We start from the raw sequence: 14,437 nt of genomic DNA, 5'->3' as shown, positions 1-14,437 counted from the left end.
GTGTGAGGAAAGCCTGAAGTAATGCAGGTCTCAGACGTTTACCAATGTAGTGAAACCTATGAGGACAGGTATGGTGCTGACAAACATAGAAACATAAATGGGGCTAACCAGGTTTCGAACCCATGATCATAGATACTTCTACCTCTTTTACATATCTGCCATAAATCCTGTATTTTGGCTTCAGTCACACTAACTAAAATCTTCAGATTTTCAACAGACGTCCTCTTCACTGTCAATCACACAATTAGTTTTCGCCAAGTAGTCTCGTAACTACCTAAGCCATGATGTCATAATGTCATCACTTTTTCCCCGTGTGTGCTAGAGTTAACAAGTAACAATCTAGCACTTGGTAGTAAGTCACATTAACCTAAGATTATTCTGATAAGTTGTCTTTAATAACAGACATACAATATAAAGTAATAATGCTGTTGGAGAGTCAAACACACACGTAAGTAGAGCTGGTGTTTGGTGATTTTGTGAGGTTGTCATGTTGTGTCAATCTTCCCCTGGGTGCAAGAAGTGTGACTGATTCATGGCACGGGAGATCCTCATGAAAACTGTGTGAAGTGCAGAAGCATGACCTGCAGCAAGGAGGAGAGATGTGAGCAATGCAGTAACACATCCGAGAAGATCTTCTCCAAGATGACCAGGGCCGTGACTAAGGCCAAGAGGCACGAGGCTCCCAAGAAGAAAATGGAAAACATCGTTACTGAAAAATCAGTTTCCTCTCCAGCTGACCCACCATCCCCTGCACTCACCATGAGTCTTATCCACCGACTGTTCAAAGAACAGCAGGAGATGGTGAAGAGCATGTTTGAGACGAAGCTCTCAGCAGTGGACACAGAGATGGGCCTACATCTCCTTGATTTTTCCTATCTACAGTAGACCAGCAAGCTCAGCCAGCCGGCCAGCCAGCAGGCCAGCAGACCAGCCGGGTATAAGCCCGCACTCTTCACCCTACCATGGGACAATACCGTACGGGAGCCGCACAGTATCATGGCAACCAAGCCATCCAGCCACACCAGCCAGACGCCCTACGGTGGTCACCTGGGCCCCATTTGCCTGCCTTCCATGGCAACCCAGCCGACTGATAAGCTGTCCAGCCAGCCATTAAGATAATGTACGGCTGTCGCACGGACTCCATGGGCCAGCCATCAACGGCTGCCATGGCTACCTTTACCCACGGACCACAAGCCACACAGAGACACATGATACCAGAATTCAGGGTAGACGCGGAGTGCTACGATTATACACCCCCCATGGGAGATACCCAAGGCCACCCAGAGTCAGAGGGTTTTGAGGATCAAGCTGACTCATCCCAACGAGATTACATCGAAGGCTATACCTTTGTGGAACTTGTTCATGAACTCTATCATCTTATCCCTATGCTTCGGCTGCATGTGGGGCACAGGTGGCCCAGTCGTCTAAGGCGCCGCGATTTGCTGTGCAGAGTTGGGTCCCTTGGGCATGCCAGAAACCTATGATTGTGGGTTTGAATCCCGATTCACCCCGATTATGTTTCTAGGTTTGTCAGCACCATACCTGTGCTCGTGGGTTTCACTGAAGTGGTAAACGTCTGAGACCTGCATCACTTTGGGCTTTCCTCCCATATACTGGAATACTGTTAAAAGCGGCGTTAAACCCAACTCACTCACTCACTCACTCACTCACTCACTCACTCACTCATTCACTCGGCTGCATGTGACAGAGAGTTCACCACCCCAGATGCCTGAATACAGGGGATGTCATGCTCCTACATCGTCTCAACACATTCATCAGACATTACCTTGGCCCAGTTAAGCTGGCAAGGTTGTTGAACAGTTGACTGATAACATTCACAGGCTCAAGTATGATGAATGTTTATCTTTACCACCTATGAAACAGAAGTTATATGGGCCGCACGAAGCTACACTTCCAGAATTCCCAAGTATGGATGAAGACTTCTACAAGTTGGTACGCAACCCGACACAAATGTTATTTTATTGGCATCACAGTTCAAGGATTTCACATCAGTTTCCAGATACTCTATGGATGGATATCGGAGCTTATATAAATTGGTTTGTTGCCGGAATCAGACACATCATCCCACCTTTACAACCATCCTATGAAGGAGTTGCACCAGAAACACCCATGACTTATTAGGACTGATCAAGTCGGACTCATCCATAGCCTCCTACACTTGATTGTCAGGATGCAGGAAGACTTTCTCTCCTCCCAAGTCTGGACTTCTGAGGCTACAACATCAACAACTTTTAGCCCAGATCAGATCCAGAGCCAGATCCAAGAAGTTTATTATGACACAACCTACATCAGCAACCACAACATTTAACAGGAAATTAAAACATGTCATTGATGAAGTTATACGAGACACAGCCAAACGTTTCCACACTTAAAGCTCATGAATCATCCCATTCACAGAAGCGTCCCTGGGATTATAAGTCATCAGTGTCCAAACGGCCTCCTCAGAAGAAGTTTGTCGCCTCCGGGAAGGATTCATACCAACCGAGGCAGAGGTACAACAAATGACAATCTTCCCAGGATTCCTTTCGCCAACCAGATTACAAGAATCAGGGATATAATCGCCGTTGAAGATTGGGAGGCAGGGGTGAACGCAAGTTCTGACTTCCTTACAACCCCCTCCATCGTTATAGACCCTTTCGACCTGGCTATGTCAATGGACTGCGATTTATGCCTACCGTTTTACAATATAATGCCGATTTTCGGGCCCATTGGGAGGGCGTCTACTATCATACGCCAAAATTTTAACCAAAATACACCCGACCACTGGATTCTAGACATCGTGGCTCATGGATACAAGCTACACTTCAGGAAACAACCGATCCTGAACACACACACTGTGGGCCGAAGATTTCACCTGGTCGGAATAGCACCTTGGCTATTCACCAGGATTACAGTCATCAAGTTCGCTCACCTCCAGCTAGTTCATATCCATGGCTATCTGGAAGCCTTCAGCGGCAGACCAAGGAAAAGATCCACTACATCAGAACATGATATTCTTGGTCCAACTTATGACCTACCTTGGCTTCCTAGTCAATCCATCCAAGGCAAAGATTACTCCGATTCAAGACATTATATACATCAGAGCAAGATTCCAGCTAGTCAGGGGATATATCTATGCCCAACAGAGGAATGATTCGACAAGATGATTCAATGACTTTCAAGTCAACCCAGCATGCCTCTAAGGTGGTGGATGTCTCTTCTAGGCAACTTAATGCCCCTACCCTATATATGACCTTCAGAGGAAGGCTGATGCTATGTCCTCTACAGACATGAGTCAACTCTATACGATCTCACAGCCTAGAGTTCCAGACTCAGTTACCTCCCACTTTGCTACAAGACCTCTATTGGTGGAATCAGAAAGAACATGTGATGAGTGGCATCCCCCTGACTTATCCGACGCCAGAACACCATCTATTCCCAGACGCGTCAGATTCGGTATTGGGAGCCGATATGGACGATCTCACAGTACAGAGGTGAAACACAGAGGAGAAAAACCATCCTGGAATGGAGGATACATCTTCACCTATCGTCCATTCTTATAGCCACAGACAACAACACAGTAGTGGCCTATAGTCAAAAGCAGGGAGGATCCAGATCCATCTCCCTGATGATGGAGACAAGACGATTGTTTGCCTTGGCACACTCCTTCAATTGCCTGATGGAAGCGAGACATATACCCGGGAAACTGAACATACTGGCCAACAGTTGGTCACGTTGGGGGAGAATCGTGGCAACAGAATGGACATTAGATCCTCAGGGTTCACCTGGATAACCAAGTTATGGGACATACCACATATAGATATATTCTGGATATAACTTCTGGTTTATGTCAGCCAAGTTCACGACCCAAGAGTTCACCAGATTGACGCTGTTTCGATCGAATGGACAAGTTTATTTACATTTTCATTCCCACCATGGTCTCTCCTAGACAAAGTCATCCACAAGGTGGATTGCGTAATAATACTGATAGCTCCAATATGGCCCAGCAGGAGGTGGTTCCTCAGACTACTAAAGCTGCTAATGGAGGAACCTATTCAGTTACCTCTCTGTCTAGATCTGCTACGACAACCCAAGTCCAGCATTTTTCATGAAAATCTGCCCCGCCTACATCTGACTGCTTGGAAGTTATCAAGCAGAAGATGCAGAAATACAGATACTCAGAACTTGCCTCAGAAGCTGTGTCAAGATCATGAAGATCTTCATCCTCCCTTATATATGACAAGGGATTGGACAAGTTTGTCCAGTGGAGAAGACGACTAGTGATTTTTACTAATGCAAAATCAGTCAATATGGTAGCAGATTTTCTACTTCATCTGCGTCAAGACAACAAATTCCGACATGGGATGATAGAAGGTTACAGATCAGCCAATCATTCTGTACTTCAACATGCCGGATTATCAACTGGAAATCGTCCCATTCTCAACAGACTAATGAGATGCTTTCTACTAGAAGATATTAGAACTCCTCGTATCTTCCCCAAGTGGAATCTATCTGTGGTATTATGGGCATTGTTAACGTAACCTTACAAGCCCATGGCTCAAGCTACCCTACTTCAAAAAGCCAGGAAAACATTGTATCTTCTAGCCATGACAACAGCAGCAAGAGTTTCAGGATTACATACCTTAGACTATTCCAGTCTTACCCATGATCAATATTGGACCTCAATAACTCTAAGATCGCTCCCAGACTTTCATAGCCAAGAACCAATCTATCTCAAGTTCTATCTCTCGGCTACACAGAGACGCCATTGTGTGAGACTCTTCCTATCCTGTAAGACCAACTCAAAGAAGGATATTACCAAGGCTACTTTAGCAGGATGGCTAAAAGCTACAGTTGCATCAAGATATACACAGACTCAAAATTCTACGCTACGTCTGCTCAGCTCACAAAATCAGAGCCCTAGCCAACATCTTCACCAGCTTTTACTTGCATGACGTTAAACCAGACTTGGAAGGCATATATTCCCTTGGTCCGGTTGTCACGGCTCAAACTATCATCCATCACTATGAGTACACCCTTGATTATTATTCCCATTAGGTGTAGAATGGATTAGAAGCACCTTAAATATCAACTATCACCATTAGACCGGAAGTGACATCATTACTGGAAGGGAGAGAATAACTAGAAGTTATGTCAGCACCAGAAACAGCAGAACAGTGTCCTTGTTACCAGGAAATGACGTCTTTTTGATAGAATTAGACCTAGAGAGATGTCTTTACCAAAAAGGGGATGTGACATACCGGTAGTGAAGTCAGAACTGGAAATGACATAATCGTCAGTATTAAAAGTCACGAATCCAGGTTTATAATGATCAAGATCAGCAAATATAACAGTAGATCTTGTGAAATATCTTGTGATGTCATGGGTTGGGTAGTTACGAGATTACTTGGCGACAACTAATTACGTGTGTGTTTGACTCTCCAACAGCACTATTACTTTATATTAATATGTCTGTTATTAAAGACAACTTATCAGAATAATCTAAGGTAAATGTGAATTACTACCAAGTGCTAGATTGTTACCCTAAAATAGTAGGTGTTAACTTTGGCACACACGGGGAAAAAGTAATGTAGACGCCATTATGACATCATGGCTTGGGTAGTTACAAGACTACTTGGCGACAACTATAATCGTGTGATTGACAGTGAAGAGGATGTCTGTTGAAAATTGGAAGATTTTAGTTAGTGTGATTGAAGCCAAAATACAGGATTTATGGCAGATATGTAATAGAGGTGGTATTCTTAGAATTATTAACAATGATAAACTATTGTTCGATTTCTGGCATGCCCAAGGGAAGTAACTCTGCACAGCAAATTGCAAAGCCTTAGACAACTGGGTCACCCATGCCTCCCCCCTTATACGTGGTAAGTCTTTGGAATTCTTATGTATGATAAGTGATAATAATTTAATGATATCAGTGATAAGTCACTGTCAGTGAAGGAGTCTTTGTTGTTTGAGGTAATACGTAAAGAAATTTCAGAACAGGGTTTGGACTCACCCATTGTTAGCGCTGTGTGATAGTGTAGATTTCTATATATACTGAGTTCTACCTTGGAGAGATTTCTTTATATAAAAGGGAACCTGGAATGGATTTATGTACTACCTCAAACAACAAAGACCCTCACTGTTAGTTTGTCATACAGACCCTGAAACAAATATTTCCAATATTAGCCCATGCAAGTCATTAATGTTTGGCAAGTCTAGAGTACTGCAATATCAGGAAGGAAGAAATTCTCTGGGCTACTTTTTATTATATTTTATAACTATAATCTAACTACTGTTTTTTCTGTAAAATATGTTCTTTTTAGAGACCAGATGTTTAGTCTACGTCACTGTGACCACCACTTTGAGTATTATCAAACTTCATTTTGTTCATGTGTTCATTTGTTCATATATGGTTCACATGCTGGATTGCCCTTTGGAATGTTCTTGAAAACCGAAAACTGATAATAAAAGTCTCAAATTAACTCTCAAGGTCATATGCTTAAAAATGTATAATGTTTGTGAAACCCAGCAAGTCTGGAATTTGAAACATATTATACTTTGGCTGGGGCATTGAACTCGTAACCTTTTGAGCAACCTTCATTGAAGTTCAAGGTCACTATTAACAGAATTTTTACAGTCAACGGTTGATGTGATCAACTATTCGACTATCTGTACCATCCCTAACTGTCACCAGATTTGATAAAGATGGAAAAGTTTGGTGGCATTTAGGTCAAAGTGGGTCCGGGGCTGCTTCTGGTTTTGCATGTAATGCAAACAACTTCACAGTTAATGTTGAGATGCTGATAAGTTTGAATGCCGTGTTCTTCCTTTGTCAATATACTGTAAGCCCAGCTATATATCATTGCATATGTGAATGCATAAGTAGAAGATTTTAAATTTCACAAAATCAAATTTTTAGAAAATACCAAAGGTATGATTTTGATGTAAACAGTATACCTTGAAACATGCACATTATGTGTGGTGTGAACAAATTCATGAGATATATAAGATTATACTTTACATGTATCTATATGGTGATAAGTCTAAGTGCATCCTTGAGGTCATAAAATGATCAATTGGATTGATTGTATCATGTCTTTTATCAATCGCTTAGGATTAAGAAAACAGGCATTATTCCTCACAAATTAATTTCGTTTTGAAGGTCTAAATTGAGTTCACAATCCAGATAAACCTGAGCTAATGTGTATTATAGTATCCCAAAGTCTGGGTACCTCCCGTATCTCTGGAAGAAAAGTATTGATTCTTGCAAATTCAAAACCTTATCATTGCCATGATCCTGTATTTTGACTGGCTGTCCATCACAATGATGATTACCAAATTTAAAGGTTAACCCAGAAATTGGTATGCACAGAACTAGATTCTGAAATGAGTAAATACATGTAATAACACAAGATGAATGAATAATTCACAAATTGTATTGAAATTCACAAGGTAAGATATTTAATTATTTACGGAAATACAATGGGACACATATATGATACAAGACATACAATGGCCAAACTATGTGGCAGCAGTAGTAAACAATATAATTATTGGCCCTATTCACAAATTCTGTGCTCTCACAAATGTCTTGCCTCTAAACATACATGTAGTAGAAGTAAACAATGATCAGGATGGCATAGAAATACACAAGATTCTTCTTGTTGCATATCAAAGCACCAACTTATCTGTCATATGTTTTAATGTTTGTTTGTTTGTTGTTTAATGCCACACTCAGCAATATTCCAGCTATATGACAGCAGTTCATATGTTTTATTATATGTATATGTGTTCAGAGTATCTACAATTAACAAGAATGTTTCATATCTACAAAAATATATACACGCTAGAACTTGAACATTAAGATAGTGTCGATATGAATTTTAGAAGTCATTATAGCTGAAAACTTCGCCGTGTGATGTAAGGTTCAAAGTAACTCACTGACAATAAATATTTCACAAGAGTGTAGGATATTTCCCAATATATATAATTCCCCATTTGGACAGTAACCCACACTAACATTTACCCACATGGACCTTTCCCCACATTGAATATACAAATAATGTATTTTACAATTTTATTTAAATTTGAAAAACTACAATAATATGAATATTAAACTTCATCATGACTTGTCAAGTTCACTCTAATGTAACCTTTGTGGGATGGGGCATATTCCTACATGAGATAATAGGACATTAGTAGTGGTGACTGCTCTATCATAATTGTACCATCTAAAGCATTCATTTGGTGAACGAACATCATTTTATTGGCAAACAGATGGAATATAGGCAAACATTGGAACAAACATTTCTGCAATCCACAAGCACATTCACTTGATTAATTATGAAAGTTATTCATGACAATTGTGTCAACTCATGAGATCCCTTAGCGTTGAACGCATGTCTATATTCACTACTGTTCTGCTACTGGCTTGTCACAATGGCTAGAATGGTTCATGTATATAAGTTGAGCAACAGAACAATAATTAAGATTGGCTGACCTAATGTTTATTGTCTGGTGAAAACAGGTCAATGGCCGCATTGTTTTCTTTCAGCTCACTATTCATTTTAGCAATTTGTCAAATTTAACTGAAACCCGATCCCATGTTACATGTATGGCACATGCGTTGGTCACTCGCTGCACAGGCACTGCACATCTGTTTCACTCACTTCTTTAATGGGTGCTCAACCCTTGAGCAACCCATTGAATACCCATGTCATGTGAGTTACATGCGTTCTCAATGCATGTAAGGGGAATGAACTTCTTGGCAGTAGTGTAGGTTATTTCTGATGAAACCTCCTCCACTGAGTGAGTGACTGAGTGTCGTCAAAGGTCCAAAACCAAAGACTGATGCATCCATGTCCAAGTAAATGTTCTCATTGGTCATTTTATCTCTTTGATGTGAGTACATTTTAAGGTTTGGCTAATGTGATTAAAGTTGATAATGGTTTTGTTGGTATCTATGCATAATATGTAATTTCTCACTTATATAAACTTGTGAAAAGTCTGTACCACTATGTCAGTCAGTCAATTTGAAGCACAATTTTATTAGTATTTACTTTGTTTAAGCATTTAATCAGTCAATATAGCTAAAAAAAACAATGGCTTATTTTCAGATACGTATATCAGAATGTATATGTCACTCATTCAATCATTTCTTTTCAGGTTCCATCCAAAGACAACTTTGATACTCTTTCAGCTCTGGATATAGCTGAACAGCTTACATATCTTGATCACAAAATCTTCATGTCAATAAACAGCGAGTAAGTAAGAATGAAACTAAGTCTTTTTCTTGTTCTACCATATTTCACATAGAAAGGTGACAATCACGGTTTTCCAGGCTATTTGTGGATAGGGAAACAGCCACAGAAATACTTGGTGAGTTAAACCTCTTCTTTTTCTTCATTTCGAGAAGATTTTGTGACAGTCCTACAAAATATGACTGATGGACTTAAACTTTGTATGTCGATAATAGTAGATAAACAGACAAAAAAAAAGATTTCAACAGGCACCCCTCTTTTTCCTAAATTTACATTCCTAACTCTAAAACTGCTAGTTTGATAAACATTTTGTTTCTTAGACTTTTAGTCTACCCTTAATGATACTGTATGATATATATGTTACAAAGGATATGTCAAATTAGAGGATATGTATAATCCCTGAAATGTTCAGGAAATATATGTAATGTCTGTTTTACACAGGTAATATACAGAATCCCTAAACTTTTCAGGTATTATATATATTCCCTGATTAAACGACAACTTTTTTAGACATATTCCCTGATACTGCTTCATTCAAAGTTGTGTAGCATTAGATTTGTCGGTAGTCGTATGTAAGCATTGTAACAATCTGACTTCCACCTGCCATATTGCTGTATGTGTTCATTGCTGCTGCTGTGGCCATTCAAATGCGGAAGGAGTGAGAAGAATAGGAAGCAGTATTTATGTTGCTGTGTGCTAAAATCCTTTTTAAGGAGTGTAACAACGCATGTGGTCTAGACATTGATTAATGAATAATTTGCATACTCGTATATGCAAGAGGCCGACGTATGGTTCTCAGTAGGAAGTGACAACTTGGAGACGATGGCTTGCAGTATACATGTAGATATATACATACAAAAGACACTATGTGCCAGGTCAGCACATAGTGGTAGTGGTTGTTGTCTAGGTGCCCCGGAGCACCCAGCCTAACCCTAGCTAGGCTGAGAGTGACTTTTCTTTCTCCTTCTCAATCTGTCTGCACCAAGGCTTATATAGCTAAGGTCACCTGACATTTAGTAAGTAATAAATATAAATATAAACAGTAATTCATCAGTGACATACTTGCACATCTTGTTCAGGATGGCAGACGGTTGATGTACACAAAAATGGGGATTAACAATTAGGATTAGCATCTTATAAATAACAGCAATTAAGTGTTTCAAGGCATATAGATGTCATGGTTCCAGGGTAATGAGCCTTTGCAATTAAATATTCTTCAGACAATGGGTGTCGTAAATCAGTTGCTATGACAACTTCCCTCCGTTACGTGAAGCTTGGACCCCAAGCTTGGTTACAGGCCGGCAAAGCCACATTTCGAAAATAGATAGCCCAAATTGATGTGGCTCTCGCGGCAATGGTTATGGTTGCGTGATTGTATAATGTGGCTCTCGCGGCTATGCTGTCAAAACATGCTTTGTGATTCTAACAGGTTATCGTATATAACAAAACAAGTCTTGTTTTCTCATTTTCTATTCAACAAGGATAACATATTCATCAAAACTTTACATTGATGAATATGAATATCATATGAATATCATAATGCAGATGAAGGAGGTCGCCCACGTGGTCAGCATATTCCATCTCACTCAGGTGTGGGTTCAGGAGCTGGATCTTGAGGGACGCAATACGTGCATCGATTGCCTTGTACTTCTTTCTTAGTGAAGGTTCTGATCACTGGTGTGAGAGTCTAAGGACTGCAACCTCTTTGAGTGACTGCTCTCGCTGAAATAGCTTCACTACCTCGTAGATGTTCGGGTGGCACTTCTTGGCAAGTTTCTTTATCTTGTTGTGCAACCCTTCCAGGTGATTGTTGGTACGGTGGCCTTGGTTTTCGAAATGGTTGGCATGAAGGCCCCTCCTTGAACCCAACAGGTTGTCACGTAGTCCATGAAGGCAGTCACTTTAGGGCCAGCAGGAGAGTCAGCAATGGCATCAAGCCACACATCATCTACTTTGTCACGAGGTACTAGAGGGAGGGCAGCAGCTCTTGTCACCAGCTTCTTCACCTCCTCATCTTCCTTATAGTCCAACACCAGACCTTCTTTCTGCACCCTCCTCCAGATACATTGGGTGAAGTGAAAGAAACACCCTCTAACTAATGTCCCAGGAAATACCTCAGTCACGGCATTGTGAGCTGCACGTTCAAAGTCAAACTGAATTGTAAGTGGGGCAAACTCTAGACCTCCTCTACTAGCAAAATCGCATAGGTACTGAAACATGTTGACATAACTTTTGTTCGATTGGACAACAAACAGTAAACTAATGGAAACATATGGCCAAACACCTCAGCATGTAAACAATAAATCTGATCAAACATCTTGGGACAGGCATAAAATGTACCATCACAAAATACAATGTCTGCAGTACACAAATGTTCAATGTTCTTGTCTGTAGTGAAGATGATGATGTCGTCACTAACACGGTGTAGGAACTGGTCGCCTCCCTCAGTCTGGGAGTACCGCGCTTAGTAATTTAAATGTGGGACACTCATATAAAGGTATCGGTAATCGGATTAATTAATTACCTGCTAGAATAGGCGAAATGCACTCAGCTGAAAATGTGGCTTTACCAGCAATAGCCATTTCTGAAATGTGGCTCTCCCGGCTAGACACCCCAAGCTTACATGAGTCCAAGTTGATATGTGTGAACTTTTTCACCAACGGAAACAACCATGCAAATGTGAACAAAATCAGTTACATGAAATCCTTATGCAACAAATATATCTATGCAATGACAGTATGAAAGTGATCTAGCCAATTTGATTTAGTGCCAGTTTGAAAACTAACCAAGTGATCTATGTAATGTGCAATTTCACTACAAGGTAATTACCGCTTTGCACAGATTCAATAAATATATCATGGAGGTTCTTTAAATTCAGGAGTCTGGCTTGACGGTGCGACTCAGAACCGAATAATGATAATGAGTAATGTCATAAAAAGTACAAATTAAACATCTCAGCAAATATTTCACATGAAGAAATTTGAAACCAGGAGTCTAGCTTTACCGCGTGACTCAGGTATTGTGGGTGCGATGCCCAAGAAAAAACAAATCCTTAATTCCGACATCAAAACTCTGAAATGCTGAATACTGCTGTGCTGTTAATTACTTAATACTGACATACAATAAACATATGTGTGGGGGTGGCTCACCCAAGAATATCCCTAATCTGAACTCAAAGTCCTAGACAATACATTCAATTTTATACCAAACTGTGCACATTAATAACTTGTAACAAATGACAAATTTTGTCGTTTAGATTTTTGAAATTACGAGTCGAGCTTTAAGGTGTGACTCGATAACCCTACAGCTTAGGTTTGTTAGGGCCCTAGCTGTATCTATATGTCTGTCGTAGCCTGGAGACATTTCAAAGATTCCCTACACAATAACTTCAAAGATCTAGCATGACTAAAGATGTAAAATTGGAGTATACTGCACATATACAAAACTGAATTTTGGAAAGACGCATTTTGGCATTAACTTACTGGCTTTGATTAAACGTACCTGCTTGCACTATTCAACAGTCACACAATATATATCCTAGTAGTATAGGTAATGGGGGTTCTGGACCACTTCCACTGGAGCTGGATTTATTACCTATACTGCTACTACAGATGGCATTTTTTATGCCAAAATGATTATGCGATTCAACGATAGTCATGAGATTAAGTTAAATTGGCTCTAGCTCACCAATACCTGGGGTCAATCATTGCTTTAGATGAGCCTAAATGGTAATAAAAATATTCTTCATTATTTTTATCAATAAAGCGATATTCAACATTTTTATTAAGTTCTTTGTTCATTTTACTAGGAGGCCAGACTATATAACTACACTCTTCTTGTAAATTGATAAGAAACAATTGATAACCGTATTTGGTTTGTTTGACATCACTGATATAATAAAAACCTTGTGGTAATTCTCTCCATTTAATAGTTTTTTCCATTATTATATATATTTATGTAAGCATTTGTCTAAATGTGATCAAACGATAGTAAGCAATCTATTTTTAATCTCCAACCAGTTCTTTGGTTTTGGCACGGAATAATTGACGCGCTTGTTGCCTCCCCTGTTCTATGAACTTTTTTTTCTCGTCTTCGCTTATACCACTGGTCTTATGAGATTTTGATCGAATCTCCTGTTTCATTTCGTTGTATTTGGTGAGTTCCGACAGCACTAAACGAAACTCCTCCTCGGATATCTTACAATCAACCATTGCTGTCGAAATATGATCCTCAATGCTGTTCAACTTTGCTTCGGCGAGTATCCGAATACTATCGTGTTTTAATGCTTTCTTTTGCAACCTACGAGAAATGAATTTTATCGCTATTCAAGCCAGTCCCGAGACTCTGGCGGCTATTTCCATGCCGAGTACGATAGGCGCGGCGATTATAGTTGATAGTAAACCGACACCGGCTACACCGAGTCCCATGCCAGCTGCTACAAGCGCGGAGTCAACTCCGTGCAGAGCATTCACGGCTCTGCGATACTCTTTATACAATCCAAGTTTCAACTCCCTATCCTTCTCTATTCAATGTTTTATGTCGCTTATTTGATGTAATCGAAATCCATCAACAGTTTCCATCTTTTCAATTGCTTCATCGAGCGCTGGATATAAACTCATAGTGTATATTCCGAATATATAATAGTCTTTAATTGGTCTTGCTTAAATGTTTTGAGAGTATACATCAACCTTATCAAATGTATATTATATGGCAAGAATATCTTAGTAAGAGAAATACTACCACTTTTAATAATTTGAACCCCCTCGAAGGTTGCAATAGGCGATGCTCCGATATGAATAATACTGCAACATTGACGCTCGTGTTTCTTGAGCCATTTAATTGATAGACCTGGTAATATTTCGAAGGCATCTACCGGTACATCTCTGAAAAAGACTTCAATAATAAGGGTAGAAATATTAGGTAGTGCACTCAAGTTAACTTTAATATCATCAAATTCTGTAACCAAATTTAAACTAACATTTTGGACTGCCGGACGACTATATAACATATGACCTGGTTTTTCTGGCAGGGGAGTGACTAACACACTTTTTCATTTTGACGGGATATAGGCCGCGAGTACGATACCACTAATTATTATCTTAGTTAAATTATGCCCCTTACCCATCATCGCATAAGGTGGGGTAATGACGATATTCAGTAGCCACTTGATG

General features: G+C 39.9%; 1 protein-coding gene across 1 annotated transcript in view; it reads left to right on the top strand.

The window, feature by feature from the left end:
• Positions 1 to 14,437, top strand: part of LOC139478127 (ras-specific guanine nucleotide-releasing factor 2-like) — a 969,963-nt gene that overhangs the window by 691,409 nt on the left and 264,117 nt on the right. Inside the window, exon 23 of the mRNA XM_071260456.1 lies at positions 9,172 to 9,269. Within this exon, the coding sequence (XP_071116557.1) occupies positions 9,172 to 9,269 (98 nt within the window). The remainder of the gene's footprint in view (positions 1 to 9,171; positions 9,270 to 14,437) is intronic.

The sequence above is a fragment of the Haliotis cracherodii genome, unplaced genomic scaffold (genome assembly GCF_022045235.1).
Source record: "Haliotis cracherodii isolate W230 unplaced genomic scaffold, xgHalCrac1.p SCAF_1, whole genome shotgun sequence".
NCBI classification, from domain to species: domain Eukaryota; kingdom Metazoa; phylum Mollusca; class Gastropoda; order Lepetellida; family Haliotidae; genus Haliotis; species Haliotis cracherodii.
Note: the sequence above shows the minus strand (reverse complement) of the source record. Positions and strands in the feature narration are given on the sequence as shown.